The following is a 25,202-nucleotide window of genomic DNA, read 5'->3' as shown; positions in this document are numbered from 1 at the left end:
TTTTTTTAAACCCAAGAAGTCGTCTTTTGTGATTGTGAAATTGTACGTGTGGAGGGGCTTGAGGAGAATTGAGCAACAAATAAATTATTTTTAAACAATTTCCCATTATTCACATTTTTATGTTTAAACATTTCCTCCCACTCTATCTGGCTCAGGATTGTTTTCAGCTTTGAGAAACTGGTGTTTAAAAGTGCCAAATATATATTACTGGATGGGACTATATTCTTTTTGCATATAGCAAATGAAAATAGTTTGTGATCACTCACACCTAGGCAAGGTCTAATATAGAATTATCCCAAGTCAGTTAGAATACTCTGTTAGAAAGTTTTCTTTATTTTTTAGAAACCATTGGCATCACGAGACCTCCAGCATATGTCCCCCAGACTGTCCCCCGATAATGCAATTTTTCTTTCTACACATTGAAGATGGATGTTTAACAAGCTGCTCATCCTGTTCCTTCATTAAATTTGGTGGTCAATAGCAGCCTCCCACCAATACCCCATGTTGTGATTTATCAGTTAGAACATTGAGCCATAAGCATTCCATGTCCTGGCCCTCTAAATTGTCAGTAAATCTAATGGCATCTCTTGTGTAGCGTCCCTCATGCCTCTTCTGCCTATTCCATTGTTCCTAAATGGAACGTATTCAGTGGTTTTAACATTCCAGCCCTGTGAATCATTCCACCAGATTTGTAGTGTCCAGCTCCTGTAACACAAGTGACATTCCCATAGCACACTAACATTACCTGTAGTGCTCTCACAAGTGTTTGTGTTCTTCAGAATGGTGGTTGCTAGGCAATTCTGCTGACAAAATGTTCACCTTCCAAGGGGTTCCACTGAAACTTAAAGCAGAAGACATGACACTAATACTGTTCATCTGGGTAAGTGGTCTGCTTTGAGCCAGAACTTAAAAACCGCCAGACCTTATCTTTTGCTGATGCATCCCCCGAAAGCCACGGTTATACCTACAAGTATCAGAATATGGGTGTGATTTGCTTGCTTTTTAAAAAAACATTTGTGACATTGAAACTCAGACATACACCTAGCAATTATTGGGAGACTCAAGGATCTCACTGTAATGTACAGAACCATAGGCATCGGCTTCCTCCAGGCCCAGGGGGGTACTCAACCCCCACCCCCCCAGGCCCCAGCCCTGGAGCTGGCACTTATGTATACAACCAACTCATCCAAGTGTAAAGTCAGCTATGAAAACACGGAAAGATAAATAGCTTCATTCTCCCAACACGTCCTTGCCAGGTTCTGATACTGGTGTTATATAATCATGCCTTTGAGACTGTATGTGTATATACTGAGTATATAATCTGACCATTCAGAGCAGTATACATTTCCATAATAGTGTCGTAATTCTCCACAAGGGGGAGCAGGAGGGTAACTTGTTTCCAGTAAGATTACTATAGGGGTTTCAAGCCTGCATAGTTAAGGGTAAGGCATTTATGAGCTGGGAGCTGTGTGAGGCTACAAATTCCTCACCACTACTTCATAGAACAAGGTGCTGAAACTCTCTCTGTGTAAGCTTTCAACTGGTCTGAACAAGCTGTCTTTCCTGTCACTCCCTAGTTTGATTCACTTTATGGGGGAGGGCCCTGTCTCAAGTCCTTAGGGTATAATAATTTGAAGATTTTTATAATCTTCCTAGATTCAGAAGAAGTCATAATGAGGTCAGAGGTTTTTATTTCAGTGCAGGTTATATAATAGAAGGGCTGTGGTGAAAGGATATTGATGTACAATAGAATCATAGAATATCAGGGTTGGAAGGGACCTCAGGAGATCATCCAGTCCAACCCCCTGCTCAAAGCAGGACCAATCCCCAACTAAATCATCTCAGCCAGGGCTTTGTCAAGCCTGACCTTAAAAATCTCAAAGGAAGGAGATTCCACTACCTCCCTAGGTAATGCATTCCAGTGCTTCACCACCCTCCTAGTGAAAAAGTTTTTCCTAATATCCAACCTAAACCTCCCCCACTGCAACTTGAGACCATTACTCCTCGTTCTGTCATCTGCCACCACTGAGAACAGTTTAGATCCATCCTTTTTGGAACCCCCTTTTAGGTAGTTGAAAGCAGCTATCAAATCTCCCCTCATTCTTCTCTTCTGCAGACTAAACAATCCCAGTTCCCTCAACCTCTCCTCATTAGTCATATGTTCCAGTCCCCTAATAATTTTTGTTGCCCTCTGCTGGATGCTTTCCAATTTTTCCACATCTTTCTTGTAGTGTGGGGCCCAAAACTGGACACAGTACTCCAGATGAGGCCTCACCAATGTCAAATAGAGGGGAACCATCACATGCCTCGATCTGCTGGCAATGCTCCTACTTATACAGCCCAAAACATCGTTAGCCTTCTTGGCAACAAGGGCACACTGTTGATTTATATCCAGCTTCTTGTTCACTGTAACCCCAGGTCCTTTTCTGCAGAACTGCTGCCTAGCCATTCGGTCCCTAGTCGGTAGCAGTGCATGGGATTCTTCCATCTTAAGTGCATGACTCTGCACTTGTCTTTGTTGAACCTCATCAGATTTCTTTTGGCCCAATCTTCTAATTTGTCTAGGTCCCTCTGTATCCTATCCCTACCCTCCAGTGTATCTACCACTCCTCCCAGTTTCATGTCATCTGTAAACTTGCTGAGGGTGCAGTCCATGCCATCCTCCAGATCATTAATGAAGATATTGAACAAACCGTCCCCAGGACTGACCCTTGGGGCACTCTGCTTGGTACCAACTGCCAACTAGACATGGAGCCATTGATCACTATCCATTGAGTCTGATGATCTAGCCAGCTTTCTATCCATCTTATAGTCCATTCATCCAGCCCATACTACTTTAACTTGCTGGCAAGAATACTGTGGGAGACCATGTCAAAAGCTTTGCTAAAGTCAAGGAATAACATGTCCACTGCTTTCCCCTCATCCACAGAGCCAGCTATCTCATCATAGAAGGCAATTAGATTAGTCAGGCATGACTTGCCCTTGGTGAATCCATGCTGACTGTTCCTGATCACTTTCCTCTCCTCTAAGTGCTTCAGAATTGATTCCTTGAGGACCTGCTCCATGATTTTTTCAGGAATTGAGGTGAGGCTGACTGGACTGTAGTTCCCTGGATGATCCTCCTTCTCTTTTTAAAAGATGGGCACTACATTCTCCTTTTTCCAGTCGTCCGGGACCTCTCCCGATCGCCATGAGTTTTCAAAGATAATGGCCAATGGCTCTGCAATCACATCTGCCAACTCCTTTAGCACTCTCGGATGCAGAGCATCCAGCCCCATGGACTTGTGCTTGTCCAGCTTTTCTAAATAGTCTTGAACCACTTCTTTCTCCACAGAGGGCTGGTCACCTCCTCCCCATGCTGTGCTGCTAGTGCAGTAGTCCGGGAGCTGACCTTGTTCATGAAGACAGAGGCAAAAAAAGCTTTGAATACATTAGCTTTTTTCACATCCTCTGTCACTAGGTTGCCTCCCTCATTCAGTAAGGGGGCCCACACTTTCCTTGACTTTCTTCTTGTTGCTAACATACCTGAAGAAACCCTTCTTGTTACTCTTAACATCTCTTGCTAGTTGCAACTCCAAGTGTGATTTGGTCTTCCTGATTTCACTCCTGCATGCCTGAGCAATATTTTTATACTCCTCCCTGGTCATTTGTCCATCTTCCACTTCTTGTAAGCTTCTTTTTTGTGTTTAAGATCAGCAAGGATTTCACTGTTAAGCCAAGCTCATCACCTGCCATATTTACTATTCTTTCTACACATCAGGATGGTTTGTTCCTGTAACCTCAATAAGGATTCTTTAAAATACAGCCAGCTCTCCTGGACTCCTTTCCCCCTCATGTTATTCTCCCAGGGGATCCTGCCTGTCAGTTCCCAGAGGGAGTCAAAATCTGCTTTTCTGAAGTCTAGGGTCCGTATTCTGCTGCTCTCCTTTCTTCCTTGTGTCAGGATCCTGAACTTGACCATCTCATGGTCACTGCCTCCCAGCTTCCCATCCACTTTAGGTTCCCCTACTAATTCTTCCCGGTTTATGAGTAGCAGATCAAGAAGAGCTCTGCCCCTAGTTGGTTCTTCCAGCACTTGCACCAGGAAATTGTCCCCTACACTTTCCAAACGCTTCTTGGATTGTCTGTGTGTGACGCAGCAGAGAGTGGGGAGTGTTGTCCTGGGAATGTGGCAGGGGAGTTTCACTGGAGATGGGATACCTGAGAGCCTGTAACCTGAGTCAGGAAAGGGAGGGGGGAATGTAACACCTCTGCCTGGAGAAACTGGAAAAAGGCTGCAGGAGAGAGCCTGCTGGAGGGGTTTTGTTTTCAGTTTTGTGCTGCTTGGTGGAACGCAGGGAACCCCAAGGCTGGGGTCTAAGCTCCCTGCCCCCAAGAAGGACTTGACTGAGGGGTCCTGGATGTACCCACAAGCTCTGTTTTAGACTATGTTCCTATTGTCCAATGAACCTTCTGTTTTACTGGCTGGCTGAGAGTCTCAGTGAATCCCAGGAAGCGGGGTGCAGGGCCCAGACTCCCCCACACTCCGTGACACTGTGCACCGCTGTATTGCTCTCCTAGCAGATATCAGGTCTCCCATGAAAACCAGGGCCTGTGATCTAGTAACTTCCGTGAGTTGCCGGAAGAAAGCCTCATCCACCTCATCACCCTGGTCCGGTGGTCTATAGCAGACTCCCACCACAACATCACCCTTGTTGCTCACACTTCTAAACTTAAAAACTCAGGTTTTTCTGCAGTTTCATACCGGAGCTCTGAGCAGTCATACTGCTCTCTTACATACAATGCAACTCCCCCACCTTTTCTGCCCTGCCTGTCCTTCCTGAATAGCTTATATCCATCCATGACAGTACTCCAGTCATGTGAGTTATCCCACCAAGTCTCTGTTATTCCAATCACATCAAAATTCCTTGACTGTGCCAGGACTTCCCGTTCTCCCTGCTTGTTTCCCAGGCTTCTTGCATTTGTGTATAGGGACTTAAGATAACTCACTGATCATCCTGCTTTCTTGGTATGAGGCAGGAGTCCTCCCCTCTTGCGCTCTCCTGCTCGTGCTTCATCCCGGTATCCCACTTCTCCACTTACCTCAGGGCTTTGGTCTTCTTCCCCCAGTGAACCTAGTTTAAAGCCCTCCTCACTAGATTAGCCAGCCTGCTTGTGAAGATGCTCTTCCCTCTCTTCGTTAGGTGGAGCCCGTCTCTGCCTAGCACTCCTCCTTCTTAGAACACCATCCCATGGTCAAAGAATCCAAAGCCTTCTCTACGATACCACCTGCATAGCCATTTGTTGACTTCCATGATTCAATGGAAGTTGTTAAAGAAATTGTGATGCTTCAGTTTTCAGATTTTTTCCAGGAGGGTCATTTATCCAGATAATGTGTTCATGTTACAAGCTGGATGGTATATCTGGGGGAGGAGTGGTCTCATTTCCTATTAGGAACAGGTAAGTATCAGACTAATGTATTCCTAGGGAGTGCAAATAACAGATTCAAAGGATATTAAACAATACATTAGCAGCAATTGCAATTAGAATTCCTTATCTAAATGCTAGTAGTACTCAAAAGGCTCAAGCTAAGGGAGCTTCAGATCTAGTTCAAACACAAAAAAAGGTCCCATTGCAATGGGGGAGGGGAGGGAATCAGATACTGGTCTGGTAGCAGAACGTGTGTCATGCTTCATTTAAAATACATTTCAGGTCCTTATTTAGAGAGCACTAGGAAAAGAGAGCTAGCAAAGCTAAAAGGAAAATGTCACAGCTGGACCCAAAGTTCTGAAGTAAACACAGAAGTTCTAATTATATTTACAGTTTAATGTGCAAAATATTTTGGTTCAGCTACCAGCTAACAACAAACCTTTTCAAAGGCTAGTGTATTGTAATGAGAGGATGGCAGAAGGGAGTGCTGTGAATTAATGATCTGGGATTTCTTATGGGGCAAACGTACTGGAAAATATTTTAATTAGGATTCAGCATTGGGTCATTACTACTCATGTGACCAATGAAGGGAATGGAAAAAATTCTACATGGCCTTCCTTTCAGTCAGCCAATCCTAACTCACAAAATATCTTATGCAACAACTTTGTGATCCACTGTTGCCCTTAAAAATGCAGCACTGTGAACTTGCATAGTGGTACGATGTGATAAAGAGCTATAGTCCAGTTCTTCTATCTTCTGGTGCAATGTTATTTTGTATTAATTCTTCACAAGGCAGTATAATCACAAGGACATCACAACTGTTAATGCCGCAAAATACTTGCCATTCTAACCACACACACAAACTTACACTTCATAGAAAAAAAAAATCTCTCAGGCTGAAGTTTTCTTAAGCTGGGTCTCAGGTTAGAGAAAGATGAACTCTGTGTGTGTATAAAGTCTGAGGTAAACCCCTTCTGTCATTTTTGAATTATGGGAGACTAGGAAAAATGCTTCTCTCTGTAAAAATACTTAAGCATATGTCACACATGGAACAATCAGAGACTGAAGTCTAAAGCATAGCACCAACATAGTCCTCAGTGAGGACTAACACTTGGTTCTATACTGGGTTCTGCTTTGACAAAGTTAGGAGCATTTGCAAATTGTATGTGCAGGAGGTTTGTCAGTTAAGTCAAGTCTGTAGATGCACATTGTCCTACCCAAGCCTCCTCAGAGGCTCCGCTAGGCTGGGGACAGTGCAGCTACACTACATTAGGGCAGGGAGCTTCTCTGGAGTATGCCGGGGATGTACACTCCTGTGTAGCATGGAATTCACTTCCATGTGGGACTTTGTGTGCCAGCCTACAGGAGTAATTCGAGCTGGGGAAGGTAATGGGAAAAATAGGGAAGGAGGAGTTGAGAGTGTTTGCTGATGCTAAGATCTTCCTTCCACTATCCATTTCACAGAGGCTATTACATCTCAGAAGCGTGGGAGGAGAAAATTCCTCCCCTCACCCTGGTGGAGCAGAGCAGTGCACAGGCTTTCCTGAGTTGTAGGGTAGGGCCCTAATCACTAGATCCTCTTTCCTCTCCCACTCCCACAATAGTCTTTCTTTCCTTTTATACCCCATCCCCTCAGAATTAAATTTGAATCCAGCATTGGCTGCAGCTTGATATAAGAAGGGCTGGAGCAGGAAATAAAACTACAGACTAATTGTAATGGCACTGATCAAAAAATTCCTTGACAATTTTTTTTGAAAGGAGGTGTCAGGCTGGGAGCTGCATGAGGATATCCATGTTCCTCTCGGATACTACAGGAAAACATTTCCAGCAACTTTTATTCTTACAAGACTATTACTTTGCTGGGGCCATTGAGAGCTGGAATTACCTGTCACATACAAGTTAGACAAAGCCAGGAACTCGAATCACTATGCAAAAATGTAACACATACAAATGGAGGCCCAGATTCTCAGCTGTGCTCCAGGAGCACTGGGCACAGCTGGGAATGAGGGGGTATGTGTGTGTGAGAAAGTGCTGGGTTTGTGCCAGCCTGGTTCCAAACTGCACTCAGCCTACAGCCCCTTGGCCCCATTCCAGCACCCAGGGATCAGCAGGGCAAAAGGATGCACCAGCCCCACACGAGGGGCTGCAAAAGGCCTGGTATAAGAGTGTGAACAAAATGACTGATTTTGCAATGAATTACATCAAGATTCTCTAAAGCAGGGGTGGGCAAACTATGGCCGGCAGGCCGGATCCGGCCCATGAGCCATTTTAAGCCGGCCCGCAAGCTGCAGCACATGGCTCGGCCCTGCTCTGGCTGGGATGCGGGGTTGGGGGCTACACCAGGCGACTCATCCCCGCTCTAGCTGGGGTGCAGGGTCAGGGCTTGCACGAGGTGACTCATCCTTGCTCCAGCCAGGGTGCTGGGTCAGGGCTGCACCTCATGGCTCAGCTCAGGCGCTGCACCATTTGGCTAATCCCTGCTCTGGTTGGGGTGCTAGGTTGGAGCCGCATCACGCAGCATGGCCCCACTCTGGCACTCCGGCTGGGGCACTGGGTTGAGGGCCACACCACACGGCTCCTGGAACTGCGGCATGGCCCCGCTTTGGCTCCTATGCACTCCAATGGGAGCTACAGGGGCACTGCCTGCAGATGGGGCAGCGTGCAGAGCTGCCTGTCCGCGTCTCCGCGTAGGAGCTGGAGAAGGGACATGCCACTGCTTCCGGGAGCCGGTTGAAATAAGTGCTGCTCGGAGCCTGCACCCCCTGCCCCAGCTCTGATCCCCCACCCACCCGCCAAACCCCTTGATCCAAACCCAGAACACCCTCCTGCACCACAAGCCTCTCATCCCCATCCCCGCCTGCATCCCCAGCTGGAACTTGCACCCCTTCCCGCACCTCTGTCCCAGCCCTGATCCCCCTCCTGCCCTCCGAACCCCTTGGTCCCAGCCCAGAGAACCCTCCTACACTCCAAACTCCTCACCCCCAGCCCCACCCCAGAGCCTGCACCCAAACCCCAAATTTTGTGAACATTCATGGCCTGCTGTACAATTTCTTTCCCTGATGTGGCCCTCAGGCCAAAAAGTTTACCCATCCCTGATCTAAAGTTAAGTACCTCTGTTTGCTTAAATTCATTCACATTTAGGAGGCATGTGTGTCATTAGTGTTCATGCTAAACATTTATTTCCACCTGAATTTTGTTAAGAAAACAAAGTGCTCATTTGTCATCCCAGAAAACATTACTCCGTATTGCACAAGCAGTTCAGCTGGGAATAACAAAAGGGCAGCTTGGAATTTTCTTTGATATTAACTGAGTGCTTTTAATTCTTACCTGCAGACCTGGGGATCTGGTCAAGGATAACTAAACACTTTCCACCGTCAAAAAGTCCTGGATTCCTTAAAGATTCATGCCTCATCTTGCAAGCGGGACAGCATCACAATTACCATATGTTCCTCTTCAGAATACTGCAGTATTTTTCAATGCACTTGAGGACAGCTCTTCACTTTTAAACAATGTAAGCAGGAAGGCCTCCATGAACAATGAGACTAGGCCAGTCTTTCCCTATGCAGACAGATGAGTTCCACAACCCACCTGGGGCGTGTGTACACTACAATTTGTAATGGGGTTCTAGCCTGGGTTAATTGATAAGATTAGAAATTGTAGCATGCACAAGCCTTTTTGGTTCTTAAATTGTTCCAAGCATCTTTCTCTGATTTAATCAGATTTGAGATGTTTCTGTGTTAATTTTCTGTATTGAATTTTTCAGATAGTTTCTCTTTTCTAATGCATCAGGCTGTGACCTGTTTAGCTTTTAGCTCCTGGAATTTTCTTAACTCTTCTTTCTTCATGATCAGCCATCATCATTAGCATGTCTTACCATTTTTGTTGCTTTTCAAACTTTTGTTTTAGCTTCAGGGGGATGTGACCAGAATGAAAGCAATATTACTGTTTTATCATATTTATCCTTAGTTAGGCCCTGATTAAGCAAAGCACTTAGCCACTTGTATATTCTTAAAACCCACTGAAGTTAAGGTTTGGAGGGCCTCTAACTCACAAATATGCAGGGCATAGTGAAAAATTTTATTTTAGTCTTCTTGTCTGGAAGTTAGAATCACTCACTAGCTTCATTAGAAGACAGCATATTTAGACTCCATTTATTAATACTCCCTTTTACAGCATAGTCAACCTGTGGAATTCATTCCTTCAGGAAAAAAAAAAAGAAATATGGTGGTAGAAGTTATTAAAGTAATGAATAATTTAATTACTAACAACATTTAAAGTTATGAACACAGAGTGATCGGTCTAATTAAATTTCATGCTTGAGGGTTCAAAATGATCCCAGGCAGAGGACAGAATCTTCTACCACTGCTTACACCCATTTGAGTAGCATTCCAGAATGAGCATTACTGGATTAAAGGCATGAATATAGCATCATTATTGGATTTCCCCCCGACACCCATCTACCCCAGAAGCTTCAAGTATTGGCCATTACCACAAGTAGCACGTTAGACTAAATCAATTTGTGTGCTGCCCAAGCAGCCAAATCTGTGTCTTCAAACATACAATGATGCTGCCAGCACAGATACCATCTGCACATGTTTCTTTATGCTTAGTGACTATGAACGTAAGAGCTGAGCTATTTAGGCATCTCAAAGAAGTTGCCAGATTGTCTAAGTACTCTGCACCTAATAGCTCCTACTCAGAACAAAGACTGGGGAGCACTTCTGAAAATCTGGCTACATTTAGGTGCCTAAATAGCTCCACTTTTTAGAAAACCCAGTCCCATTTGTGGGTGCTGGCCTTAATTATAAAAATCTGGGCCTTGGTGGTGGTGATCACATTTCAGATACCAATACAATATCAGTGCTTTCCAAACACAAGAGGAATATTTGGTTCCTGCCCTGAAGCTTTTACAATCTGAAAACACAAAGAAAGGGGATATAAAGTACAAGTAATAAGGTTGATGAGAAACACACCTTGTTAGTTTTTTTTTTTTATTATTAAATATACACTCTAAATTCCTCCTCCTCCCTATACAATTCAGCCACTCATCTTTCTGCCGATGCCAATTACCAGCTTCGCTTCTGTCTTTCCCTTGGGCAACCTCTTTCATTTTTTTCAAAGATCATTTTGCTGCTTTCTTTGAAACTTTTTATTAAGGGGCAAAGAGTCCTGTGACACCGTATAGACTAACAGACGTATTGGAGCATAAGCTTTCGTGGTTGCATCTGACGAAGTGGGTATTCACCCACGAAAGCTTATGCTCCAATACGTCTGTTAGTCTATAAGGTGCCACAGGACTTTGCCACTTTAACAAATCCAGACTAACACGGCTACCCTTCGGATACTTTTTATTAAGGCAAAGTTAAAATAAAACATTAACATACTTCATTGTACAGTGCTTATTTGGGATCACGTTAATATCTGAAGAACTTGGCTAACAAATCTGGCTTGCTAGCTGGAGAGCCCTCCTCCCCTGAGTGTGTTAGAAAGGCTGACCAAATTTCTAAACACCTACCCCTCTTTTTGGTGCTTCTCTTATGTATGTGGTAGTGTGAAAGCTTTTTCATTTTAAGACAGTCCATATTTTACTATACCACAATTCTGTTGCGGGTGAGGGGGGCCACACATTTCCAGTATGATGCAATACAGCGTCTAGCTGGTATCAATAAAAAGGAATTTGTCATTCTGTTTAAAGTACAGTTCCTTTCCTGGAGAATTAAATAAGCAGGTCAGGGGATCTCCAGAAAGTTGTCATTTTGTCATAAATCTCCTCTCTTTTCTATAGATGAACACCACCCTCCTGGATTCCCATGGTCCTGTGAGCAATGCTGTCAGGAGTCTCGCACTCCTGGCAGAGTCACTCAAGGCAGCAAGGTTGAAGGTGCAGTTCCAGATGAATAGCAATCCAATCCCCGCCCCCAAGTCCTCAACGGCAGAGCAGGTGGTCGAAGAGAAAATTTCTCTCAATGACTATGAAGGCGGATGATTTGTCTTTGTTTCCTTGCCATTGGAGTAGGAACCTCATCCTGTCAAGCACCATGTGCAACAGTTTCCCTACATTAAAAGAATTCATGCACGGGCATCTTCCATATTCACATCCAAGTCCTGTGGCAATTGGTAAGTGGCAATCGGAGCAGGATAGTGATGACTGGAGGCTTCTAATGACTGACTGGCAGTTAGATGGTCGTTTTTGTATTCAGACAGGCAGGAGTGGAACTTGGCAGCTACCACCATGACTGAACAGCCCTTTTTAGGATCCACTCTGCTCATCCTGCATGGGGAGAGGGCCAGAAAAGGTGCCTTAAACATATTCTGCCTCGCCTCCCCCTAAACGGATAACTGCGTCCAAAGGGATCACCTTACTGAGATCAAAACCGAACAATGGAACATTCAAACCTTGCTGGACAACCTGAAAAGTAACTGGCCAGAGTGAAGAACGGTGATCATGGCCAGAGAACTCAGGAGACATGACATTGACACTGCTGCACTGAGTGAGACCCGATGTGCAGAAAGAACAAAGTGGTGGTTACACTTTTTTTCTGGAAAGGGGAAGGGGAAAAAGAACGATGGATCTACAGCATTGGTTTAGCGATCAACCAACTCTCAGAATTACCAGCCAGCATCAATGAATGACTCATGACACTCCACTTTAAACTTGCCAAGAATCTGCACGCAACATGCATATGCTTGACACTGATGATGAAACCGAAGAAGGATTTTATACCAACCTTGACCAAAGTATCTCCACCATCCCCGAAGAGGACAAGCTCATACTCCTTTGCGATTTTAACCTAAGAGTTGGATATGACTCGGAGCTGTAGAAAGGCATGATCGGAAAGGAAGGAAGAAGCAAAACCAATTCCAATGAAATTCTTCTCCTGACCATGTTTCTACAAAAGAATAAATACAAGACATTGTGGGAACACCCAGTCTCTAAGCATTGGCATCTGATCAACTAAGGCATTGTCTGTGCTCATGATTGTGAAGACGTTCACATCATCAAAACAATGACTGGTGACAATGATTGTTGGACAGACCATTGCCTTATCCACTCATCACTTCCATCAAACTCACACGAAAACAACAAATGTGGAAGAAAGACTGGATGGAAGATCAACATTGAGATTTTTACAGACCCAACTAAATGTGACCTTTTCCAGCAGTGCGTCACCAAGAAACCGATGAATATCAAAACCTAAAATGGAGAGCCCTGAAGATCACTAGAAAGCACTCAAATCGGCCATCCAGGCTGTGTTAGAGGGAACACTGGGCTTCTCAACCAGGAAGCATGAAGACTGGTTTGATGAGAATGATCAGGAAATCCAAGACCTGACTGATCATAAACACAAGGCCTTCTGTGCTTGGCAGAATGACATCAACTCCAAACAGAAGCAGTTCGTCCACCATCAACTCAAAGCAGAAGTTCAAAGGAAAACCTGCAAAATGAAGAACGAGTGGGGGGAAAAGAAAGCGAAGGAGATCCAACAACTCGCCAACACCCATGACAAGCATGGATTCTTCAGTGCTACCAAAGCCCTTTATGGTCCTAGCAACCAAGAACTAGCCCCTCTCAGCTCCAGGCATGGAGCTAGCCTCCTCAGGGACAATGAATCGATCAATGCCCAATTGATGGAATACTTCAAAGATATCCTGAATCGTGACTCCAACACTGACAAAAAGCATTTTTGACTTAATCTCTCAACATTCTATGAAGGATGACCTCAGAACCCCACCAACATTCATCGAGGTAAAGAAAGTCATCAAACAAATGAAGAATAGTAAGGCATCTGGACCTGATCGAATCCCCACTGAAATCTTCAAAGAAGAAACAGAACTGGCTCACCAGCTTCACATCTTAATCCTCAAGATATGGAATTCAGAAGAAATCCCAGTTTATTTTAGGGATTCCACAATCATGAACATCTTCAAGGAAGAAGACAAATTGGATTGTGGAAGCTATTGAGGAATTACCCTGTTGTCCATCTCTAGAAAGATTCTTGCCATAAGTCTCCTCAACTCACTGCTCCCCTTGGCTGAGGAAATCCATCCAGAATCGCAACGCAGATTCAGACTCTCTCAAAGTACCGCTGACATCTTCACTGCCCACTAACTTCAAGAAAAGTGCCACAAGCAACATAGACCTCTGTACATGGCCTTCATCGACCTCACGAAAGCATTCGACTCCATCAATAGTAAGGCTCTGTGGAAAGTTCTCCTCAAATTTGGATGTCTGCCAAAATTTGCCACTATCCTCTGACTCCTCCATGACAAGTCTGTGACGGTCAACAGCAATGGATCTGGAATGGACCCCTTCCTAGTTAAGACCAGAGTTAAGCAAGGATGTCAGCAGTCCAACCTTTTCTCCATCTTCTTTGCTGTCATCCTCATCACTGACAAGCTCCTCCAATACAGAATCGCAGCAAGCTCTTCAACCTCATTCATCTCCAATCCAAGACAAATGCTATCTCTAAATCAGTCATTGAACTTCAATATGCAGATGACTGTGCCCTGTGCACCCACTCAGGCCTCAGATCAGACATGCCACGGGATGGTCAGTGAGTGCTCCTGCCAAAGACTCTCTCACTCCAGACATTTTTAATGTGCCATTATCATGGTATCTAGCCTAGGTGCCAGATACAGGAGTGAGGAAAAAAACCCAAGGAGTCTAAACTGATCCTATGCTTTGGTTAAGCTGCTCATTTGGCTGAAAATTCTCTCTCTCCCTCCTCCCACCCACCCTTTGTCACTCTGCTGGTAGATTTAGACTTTGTTATTAACGGAAGTGAGCCATCGCCATTTCCTTTCCAACTTAGTGACTGGAGAAAATGTTTAATGCTTTTAGGGGGCTGTTTTCCCAGCTGCACTCAGCTTCCCAGTTTTTCCAGCAGACATGGCAAACCAGGCTATAGCTATCAACACGCAAACTTATCGCACAGGGCATGAAATTTGCTCCATTTATTCCCAGCTGCAGCTAATCCTTATTCACAGTATATGTTCGAAAGTTCCCCTATAATGGTGAAACTCAAATTCTGGGCTTATCTTTGACCCGCATAATGCCTCAAGAAATGGTTCTTCTGCTTGCTTTTATTTGTAAAGAGATCCCATTGTAATGTGACAATGACCCAGCTGTTGTATTCAGAGAAAAAACAAACAGACAGACATGTACATTTTGACATAGCACTAACAGGATGACTGATACAGCCAGTTGGCTTACTCCTACAGGGAAATAATTATGCCGACAGAAAAAAAGTAGTGAATTTATAGGCTTATGGTCATTAAAAAGTTAGAATCTGTTCTGTAGTAAAGCAGCTTTGCTCAGCTCCACACTGAAACATTAGAAAGGATTTTAGTTTTTAATATTCATATTTTTGTATGCACTACAATACCAGAGATATTGCTAAGGGAGAATGTACATGAGGAAATGCACTTAAAAAGAACAGAGTCAAATAATTACAGGTGGTTATTATGAACTACAATGTTAGGTAGATTCATCATTGCAAGAAACATAATTTATTCATACTGCTCTGTCAAGTACTTAGCTTGAATTGGTCTCCTGCTGTTGCTTGCTCTCTTAGGGCTGCTTTCAGCTTGCCTAAGGATCTAGTAATGTTACAAAAGTAAATAGAAGTGCTATACATGAGTTTGCACACTTGAGGCAAAACAAAATGCAGAAGAGCAGCTGCTCTTCTGATATCAGAATTTCATCAGCCTTTTTTTTTTCCCCCCGTGAAGTCATACCATAGATCTGTGCCATACACAAAGGGTGGTGGGGGGGGGAGACTAGTTCAAGAGCTTGAAGCCTTTTAAAAGATAAGCTCTAGCTTAACCAGAAAATATGGTCTCGCTAAAGGAATTATTGGGTAAAATTCTAGGCTTCCTGTTAGGCAGGTCAGCCTAGATGATTAGACTGGTAATTTCTGGCCTTACCCATCTCTGCTTACAAGGTCTTCTCTTGTTTATTTATGATCAACTGCTTCTCTTCTTGATCTTTTCATCTCCAGTGAAACTTATTGCCCCTGACAATGGACAAGGCACATCCTATGTCAGCACCTCAGTTCTATGCCAGTTCCAGCTCCCACCTCCTCTTCTGTGGTCTCTCAAGGATAGGCAAATAATGTAGTTGGTGATATACCTAAGTCGGCGGGAGGGACGCTGGAGGAGAGGGAAGCTGTTTCCTCAAGAGAAAGACACCCGTTGCCTTTTATGGCTCTGAACACTTGAAATAATTATGCTTAGTTTCTGTATGAACACTTTTGGCTTTTCACATACAAACACCAGTTCTTTGCTCAAAAATATACTCATGACAGCATGTGGGATCAGCTCACAACGGGGAAATGCTGGCATGCGTTGTAATAACCATAAACACTTGGAGGAAAAATGTATTTAACTATTTATATTACAGGGATGGTGTATATCGAACTCTATACACTAGCCAGGCACTACTAAATGGTTGTTAAGGTAAGAGCTGTTGCTAAATTCTCCATGACAGAACACAAACAGAGATCAATTTAGTTCCAAGCAGGCATTTCCACCTGCAGTTTAGAAAATGTAACATCTGTGAGCAATGTGTGACTGCAAAGAATTTCTGTTGCTTCATCTGTTATGGCTTTGTCTTCTCAGGCTCTCCACTTTTGTATTTCTGTACCCCCTCCCACATAATGCTATTTTCTGTAGATAGCCAAGATGGCCAGATATCACTTTGTCATCTGCCTCCATACACAAAAAACTACACTAGGAAGCTCTTCAACTTCTGATGAGGATTTTGCAACTTCTAGGCTGTATGCCACATCCAAGGTTTATCTAGCATTAGTAAACAAAGCAGAGGATAAAGAAAGAAGTGTTAAAAAAGGAGAATGGCTGCACTAACAACCATACATGTGGTTATTCAAGTCACTGGTCCTTGAAACATGATTTGACTGTACTAGATCCAGGACATGCAGCCTCCGAAAGAGGCAGAAAATACCAACCAGTGAAAAGTCATCCGAGAATTTTCATATTTTTATTAACAGAAGGGATGGGTGTGTGTGTGTGTGTGTATATATATATATATCTGAAAAATCTGTAGGTCTTTTTGCTGCTAAACAGTTCTTTTCCATATAAATCTATTTATACATTGATTCCAACTCTTAAAAGCTTGACAAAATAAAGCTTCAAGGAAGAGTGGTTACAAAAGGACAAATACAATGGCTGAAGTTATTCATCAATTGCAACACCAACTGCTGTTTAGAGAGGGGAGGAATGGGGATGGCTGTTCTCTATGCAGTCTCTGGCTGTAAAAGGGTGCACAGAAAAACCATTACAAGATGTCTTCTACAAACATTTTCCCAATTCCCACTGTTTAGGCTATAACACAAGGGCCCTTGGGCCCCAAACAGTATACAATTCATTAAGACAGTGATAGTTGAGAAGGTCTTATATGAAGTCTCCAACTCTATTCTGTTTCTGACTAAGACAATAGCTAAATAATAAATCCAGAAATACCCCAGCAAAATTTTTAAATGATAAATTGATATTGTAGGTGTCGAAAACAAATCCACAACCCATTTGCATTGATAAAACACAGTTTGGCCTTTTTGGTTTGTTCTCTGAAAGAACACTTCCCCCTCTCATGATGATATTTGCAATCCAATGATATTTCAAAAACTACACTAACACACAGTGTAATCCTAAATAATAATTCAATTTTTAATTACATGGAATTGAATACCTTGCAAACAAATGATACTCAGATTTATCGATAAGTATTGTATCGTTGTATGTCTCTGTAGCAGACTTAGAACACACCAGAACAAAAAGCAAAGCATTCCATAACCATGTGGGAAAGAAAAGCCCACCTAAGTGTAAGTGATTCCGACTGCAAAACTGAAACTAAAGAAAAAAAATACACAGAGCAGATTTTTTTTTTTTTAATTCTTAGTGCAAGAAACAACCAAGTTAATCACAGAATCAGTACTAATTAAGGATATGGAAAATTCTCCTATACAGAGGTAGAGTCCAGTGCACAAGGCTAAAACAATATTCAATAGTCTAAACGTGACTGAGCCGGGTTTTACGGAATCCACTTTTTTTTTTAAATCAGACTGTATGTACATACATACAATAAATAGACTATACAATCTTTAAAGTAGTTTAATAAACTCCACAAAAATTATAGTAGATGCACGGAGATCTTTACATAGTTCAGAGTTCATATCTCTATCACTGAAAAAATATGGATAAAACTAATATTCCTGCTATAAAGTTAACAGAAAATTGTTTTGCAAAGTTTTGATAAAACAAATCATTTCACAGATCGGTAAAACCTAAATTTATGCTTGGCAGGGATCTCAAAGTCCAAATGCTAGGAAAATGCCCCCTTAGCTATATTTTGAATGGAGTTTCAAATGCTCTACATTTTTTCTATTTTCAAGAGTGGGCTTTACATTCGATGTTCAAGGAAAAGAAATGGACCTGGGTACTCACAGTTCTGATGCATTGGCACAATGATAAAGGATGAGAATTAGATTACTTTTAATGCCCTGAAAGACACTAGGAGAATTTATGGGCAAGACTTTAATGTTTCATACTATACATATCACTTTAGAATATTAATAGAAAACTCTGGTATTAGTACTGCAATCCTTTCAATGCCTCTCCACTTTCAAGGCATCTGATCAGCACTGCACTGGGAGTGGAACATGTATCCATGAGCTCGTATGTCTGCTATAAGCCCTAAGGGGCTTAATAAAACTAATATGGACTATCGTTTACTGGAGTAGTGCACAAAGCAAGTCAAATACAGGAAGTCTGCTGCCATTCACTTCAAGGAAACTTGAGGAAAAAAAATTCAGGGAACCCCGATTTTTCAACTGTATCTTTCTAAAACGTTCAAAAAATCTTCATAAAATCAGACACTCATGAGCATTATAGAGCAAACAAATGTTTTTACATAGATACATTATTTGATATAAAAGGTTCTTGTGTCTCTCATGAGGGAATAGGCACAAGAGGAGAAGGAAACCAATAACAACAGAAGAGTACAATAATCAACATAGCAGAAAATGGTCTTCACAGTTTGAATTTCTGAAAGCACCTACACTGAAAAATGAAAGGTTTTTTTTTTCCCCCAATTCAATCTACCTGTGATAATACCTTGGTAAAGATTAACATTCTGCTCTTCTATGAGCCTTTTCACTGGAACAATTTTTTTTTAAAGTTTTTTATTTTATACAAACAAACTAACTTTGATTTAAAGTAAACATATAAAAATTGAGGCTATTGCTTGCAACAATGGATCTGGAGGTGAAGGAATGAACTAGCTGGGCCCTACAAAAAAACTCTGTCTTTTATATAATGAATTCTTCTAAACTTCTAATGCTATGAAAATTTGCAAAAAGGACTACAAGATCTGATGGAAATTTCAACAATTTGGCCCAAGTCTCATCATCACTGAATCCTTCCACAATCCTGTCTTTATATTAAGGAAATATAAATGATTCCAGGAAGGCACACACACCTACATATACTATAAATAAACTACATAATGAAATTACGAATGATCATCTGATCTTAGTATAAACTTTTGGTTCAGCACTATGGTCAAGTTATATTTTTAAGTACAATAAAAGGAATATAAAACATAACATATGCATAACGATTATGAAGAATAATGCAAATAAGTCAGCTCACGGAGAAAAGTGCAATGAAAAAACCCACCAATACTATTTTTTCAGAGGTTTGTGCTACTGTAGATACAGACTTTGTATTTGCTGCTGTGCAGAAGAGCTGGAAAAATAACCCAGAGAAGTAGGAAAAAAAAAAAAAGAGAAGATACTAAGGAGAATAATTTAAGATGAAATAATTCAACTCCATTCCTATAGTGCACAGCCATACTTATCATGTGGTTTGGTTTCATGCCGTCACTTCTGCTGAAGAGTACAGAATATTAAAAAAATGGCACAGTCCCCTAATCTCTTTCTGCCTCTACTCCATTTTTTTTTTTTTGTTTCCTCTTCCAAGCATTTGACTAGCTGTTTCCTCAGAAAAAGGGTAAAGCTGTGAGGAATAGTGACCAAAAAAAAAAAAAAAAGAAAGTTGCTTCCAATCTCCTCTCCTGTATACTGTACTGATTTCTCCTTCCTCTCAATTTTTTATTCTTATGTGCTACACAAGGGGGAGGCACTGTAAAGGCAGCTTGACGGATCTAAAAGTAAAAACCCCAAAGTCTTGTCTTTCCCCCATTACACTCCAAAAAATTTGGATGGATGAAACAGTCCTTCTGTCGAAATATCCCAGACTCCATTGTTAGGAGATGATGGCAGGGGACCATCTAACCACAGTCAGATTGTCAGCACTAACTGACCGTTTCTTTGTAGATTTCCTGAAGTCTTTATACTTATCTTCACACAAGCGAGAGATAGCCTGAGGATGAAAAGGGGAAGAAAGGTCAGGCCCTATGGGAAGGTCAAAGAGGTCACCACTACACAAATAACAGAACCGCATACTGCTATTTTTTATATATAGGTAGGTTTATCATGTGGCAGGATTACCATGTGTCACTTTATGATGCAATGCAGATAAGACTCTTAAAAAAATAATCTTTTGACACAGTCCATTCCTCTGGAAAAGGATAAACACGGTGGGAAGTTCCACAGTCTACAGTGTTAACTTTTGAAGGTTAACAGAGACCCACACAAGCTTTTTCTTCATTAGGAAGTGTAATCCTAGTCAGTACTGGATTTACCATGGCGCCGCCGGGCCCACGCTCCAAAGGGGCCCCGGCTCTGCCTTCTCCGCCCACCGTGCTCTCCTGTGGGGACACAAGATTGGTGCTGCCGGTGCTGGGGCTCCTGCTGCTGCAGCAGGGAAGCCTCTTCCCCCAGAATGCTACCTTCCCGCCCCTTCCCCCTGCTCCTGATCAGCTGTTTGCCAGCAGGAGGCAGAGGGAAAAGCAGAGCCTCAGCACGCTCACCACTCTGGGCAGGAGGAGAGGGAGGGGCCTTGAGGGAGGGGGCGGGGCATACCCCCTCCAGCCCCCTGCTGTGAGCACCCCCACAACCTCAGCCCACACCTCCAGCCCTCTGCCCACTCTGACCCCTGCACCCTCCCTTACACATCCCCAGCCCCCTGCCCTGACTCCCGCACCCCCCCACACTTCCCCAGCCCTGACCCCTGCACCCCCCCTTACACTCCCCCAGCCCCCTGCCCTTCCCCCTTCCCCCACACACCTCCCCTGCCCTGAATCCTGCACCCCCACACACCTCCCCAGCCCCCTGCCCTGACTCCTGCACCCTCCTCATGCCCCCCAGCCCCCTGCCCTGACTCCTGCAACCTGTCATATCCCCACTCCTATCTTGAGCACCAAACGGAAGGTCCTGCACACATCCCCACATTCCCACCTGCACCCCTCGCACCAAACAGGAGCTGCCCCAAGTAAGCACTCCACACCGAATCTCCTGCCCCAACCCTGAGCCCCCTCCCTCACCCTAGCTCCTGGCCAGACCCCGCACCCCAATGTTTTTTTGTTTTTTTTACAATATTTGGAAAGATCATTAAGGTCCGCCGAGATCCTCCGCGATTTTCAAATGGTCTGTGGAAAAATAAGTCAGAATACAAGAACAATCAAGGTACCTCACTTTATTTCCATTTACTTGCTATTACTTATAGGAGGAGGATGAAGAAAAAAAATGAAAAATGGGGGCAGGGGGAGATGAGAGAATGTTCTTTTTCTTGGCTGGGTCCTAAGGATGGGCCCCAAAAATGAAGCTGAGCACAGGGCCGGAGGGCCCCACTCACTCTAAATCCACCCCTGGCTGTCACATCACCTGGGCTGGGGATACTGTGTCAGCTGATCCCCACAGTCTCCAACCTACCTGAGCAGTACAGCAGACATGGCCCTGCCCACTAGCAACTCTCCACTCCCCCCCTCCACCGCTTCAGGCTTAGCCCTCTCACTTTTAAAAATGATTGCTTGTCCCTCCCCGACCTCAGGCTTTTCTGGCAGCCCTGTTGCCAGCTATCCAGTTTTAGACTGGAAACTCCAGTAGAAAACAGGACCTGAGTGTCCGGTTAGCAGTGCTGACTGGAAACTATAAGTCTGGTTATAGGACCAACCACATTAGCCTCTGCTCCTCCCACTCCCAACACCCACCCCAGAGGGCTGGAAGAGGACTGTCCTGCTGGTGCACGAGAAGGGGCAGCTCAGTGCAGAGAGAGACGAAGAGAATGGGCTAGACCCAGGTAGGTACCAGCTCTATGTGGGCAGGGGCAGGTGGGGGGGATCCTGTTTACCTCCTCCCCAATCCTGCTGCGCTTGCAGTTTACCACCGGCCCCTCCCTTGCTCCAGGGACCAACCCTAGCTCCTGCCCAGCTGTGCTTCTGCCCCCAGTCCCTTTTATAATCATTCCCTAGGGGGCCCTATAAATATGTTTGGCGCCAGGCCCACAAAAAATTAATCCAGCCCGAATCCTAGTTATACTATTAAAAATCTAGTTGAACGGGTTGACAAAATGCTCACTGCAGACTAAGCTAAATTGTGCTTAGCATCATGTCAGGTAGTCATGGGTAAACACTACTGGCATGAGGAATTACCCTGTGACTAGCTATCATGATGCTGACCCTCCTCCTCCTTATCTACACTGACAAGTCAGTCCTGGTCATCATCATGTCCCAAGACTTTTTTTTTTTTTTAAAAAGAAAAATCTAGAGTAAATCACGGTACAATTTCATAGTGGAGCTAGGCCCCTACAGAGAAATGTTTCCCTTTTTTTACAGTATTCAAACCATTTATGGGGGGAGGGATTGCTCAGTGGTTTGAGCATTGGCCTGCTAAATCCAGGGTTGTGAGTTCTATCCTTGAGGGGGCCATTTAGGGATCTGGGGCAAAAATTGGGGATTGGTCCTGCTTTGAGCAGGGGATTGGACTAGATGACCTCCTGAGGTCCCTTCCAACCCTGATATTCTATGATTCTATGAATACTTTCGAGGGTAGGAATAGCTCAGTGGTTTGATCACTGGCCTGCTAAACCCAGGGTTGTGAGTTCAATCCTTGAGGCGGCCATTTAGGGATCTGGGGCAAAAATTGGGGATTGGTCCTGCTCTGAGCAGGGGGTTGGACTAGATCACCTCCTGAGGTCCCTTCCCACCCTGATATATACTACTATCTTAAGTCATTCTAAAGCAAAAGTGGTCAACAATTCCTGAATTTTGAGCTTGATTAAAAAACCAAACTTTTTGACATAAAATTAAATGGAAAAATTCAGGGTTTTTTTGTGACTGAAGATTTTGATTATTGAAAAACCAAAGTTTTTTTTTTTTTTTTTTTTAAATCTACAAAAACTGAAATGTCTATGAAATTTTTACTGGATTTTCAGTGAGATTTACTGAAAAGTAATATTTATACCAAAAATAATCTTAACACTACCAAAGAGAGTGGTGATTAAAACTGAAGTTTTGTTGTTCTGAATTGCACATAATGAAGAGGAAAAAAATGAGTCTTAAAATCTGTCTTTCTCCAAACATCTTGGGCCTAATTCTCCTCCCACCTACACTGGTTTTACAGGGTATAAACTCTATTGACTTCAATGAAGTAACATCAGTGAAAATTTGTGGGGGAAGATTTAGGGCCCTTGACTTGATACAACATCCATCTTCCTGAGGCCGTCACTGCTTTTAGTTAGGTTTGGTCTTCCTGATCATTTTATCAAGGAATAAGATGTGTTTGGGTTCAGACAATGGCCTTTTCCCAGCCTGTGGAACATGCCTACACTTTCGGTCTCAATCTAATTCTTTAATAATGCACAATATTTTATTCGGTGAAAAAGTATAGAAGAAGCCTTAGACACACTTATTAAATAAATGCTAACCTTATTTTGGAGCATAGGAAACAGTTTTTTCTTATTTTAAATAATTTACTATTACAAGAAAGACGTTTTCTGCATGACAAATGCTCTGTTGGAGGGATTGCTCTGAGAGCCAAAATTTATCAGCCTATCTGAAGAACCATGGGATCTTTTTATGAAACACAATGATAATGCATCATTCCTTCATTTCAGGAGACACAGGGCCCTGTTAGCTAGGTAATTTATATAATCAGTGGAAGAAAATACAGATGATGTTAAAGAATAATTTAATCCAGAAGAGACCTTGTATACACAAGAAAATTTAACATCCTTTAAAAAGAAGTCCAAAGATTATTCTAGCCTCAAAAGAGACACAAAATTCCTTGAGACTCATTAGAGCAGCTCTGGAGGCAGACTGTTTCATTCACTTTGTCCTTAGCCAACTTGAGAATGAACGCATGTGACACACAGCAGAGTATGCCTGTGGAGGTACTGTAAGATCATACAGACTTTAAAAATTCTAACTCCAGAACTGGTTTACAAAACTCTTTTTCTACATTCAGGGTCAGGATTGTAGCTGATGAGTAGGGCGCACAATAATCTGCACCCAGTCCTCCATACTCTCCAAATACATGATACATGTTGGGGAAGCCATGCAGAGCTAAGGTTCATCCTTCTGATGCCAAGCACCAGGTTTACATCCAGAGGCCCTGATTCAGGAACACTCTTAAGCGTTAAGAGCTGTCCAAAATGTTGATGTTTTTCTGGATCAGGGCCATGGATATGGCGAACACATAAAGGCTTCTTTATCTCTTCCGTTAAAGTTGTAGGGGGCAGGTACCTAAAGAAGGGAGCCAAAGATAGGTAGTCAAGAAGGAGAATGAGGAGACTGGAGAAAAAGGACAGGGAAATGACTGAGGAGCAAAAGAAAAGAAGGCAGAAGGACATTGTACATGAGCTCTGTCTCCTGTTTTGTTTTGCTTGGCAAAATTAAGTTGTTTGAAGAATGTGGTGAGACTTCTCCCCCTCTGAAATGCCTGAGAATGAGCCTGAAAAACTTCTTTCCTCAAAGTCTCATGATCCAAGGATGCATCCATCCTTTGAGTAATACACTCCCCATCTCTCTGGATGACAAATTGCTGCAAAGCAAATACTTGAAATAATTAAATGAGAAATGGGCCACCAGGGAGAGGATGTCAGAGTCAAACTCCCAGGCCAGAAGGGAGGGACCATTGTGACCACCTAGTCGACCTGCTGTATAACACAGGCCATGGAACTTCTCCAAAACAATTCCTAGAACAGATCTTTTTGGAAAAGAAAATCCAATCTAGATTTAATAATTGCTAGTGATGGAGAATCCACCACAACCCTTGGTAAATTGTTCCAATGGTTAAACTACCCTCACTGTTAAAAATGTACACCTTATTTCCAGTTTGAATTTGTCTAGCTTCAAATGCTCGCCTTTGGATTGTGTTATACCTCTGTCTGCTAGATTGAAGAGCCCATTATCAAGTATTTGTTTCCCATGTAGGTACTTATAAACTGTGATCAAGTCACCCCTTAACCTTCTCTTTCTTAAGCTAAATAGATTGATTTCTTTCAGCCTGTCATTATAAAACATGTTTACTAATCCTTTAATCATTCTCATGGTCCTTCTCTGAACCCTCTCCCATTTATCAACTTCTTGTTAAGTCTTCTTGACTTGTGGGCACTAGAACTGGACACAGTGGTTCAGCCCAGTGCCAAATACAGAGGTAAAATAACCTCTCTGCTCCTACTTGATATCCCCCTGTTTATGCAACCGAGGGCTGATTAGCCCTTTTCACTACAGAATCGCAATGGGAACTCATGTTCAGCTGATTATCCACCATGGCCCCAAATCTTTTTCATTGTCTTCCAGGATAGAGTTCTCCATCTTATAAATATGGCCTACACTCTTTTTTCCCAGATGTATACATTTAGCCAATATTAAA

At 43.1% G+C, this 25,202-nt stretch overlaps 1 protein-coding gene across 4 annotated transcripts in view; it reads right to left on the bottom strand.

Moving 5' to 3' along the window:
• Positions 1–17,300: 17,300 nt before the first annotated feature.
• The window catches only part of CCNY (cyclin Y), a 225,661-nt gene continuing 217,759 nt past the window's right edge, over positions 17,301–25,202 (bottom strand). For all 4 annotated transcript variants that reach the window (XM_048837693.2, XM_048837696.2, XM_048837698.2 and 1 more), the window contains one exon: positions 17,301–19,809. In XM_048837693.2, coding sequence (XP_048693650.1) covers positions 19,693–19,809 — 117 coding nt within the window. In that variant the 3' untranslated portion in view covers positions 17,301–19,692. The remainder of the gene's footprint in view (positions 19,810–25,202) is intronic.

The sequence above is a fragment of the Caretta caretta genome, chromosome 2, assembly GCF_965140235.1.
Source record: "Caretta caretta isolate rCarCar2 chromosome 2, rCarCar1.hap1, whole genome shotgun sequence".
Classification (NCBI taxonomy): Eukaryota; Metazoa; Chordata; order Testudines; family Cheloniidae; genus Caretta; species Caretta caretta.
This window is presented reverse-complemented; position numbering and strand designations above follow the sequence as displayed.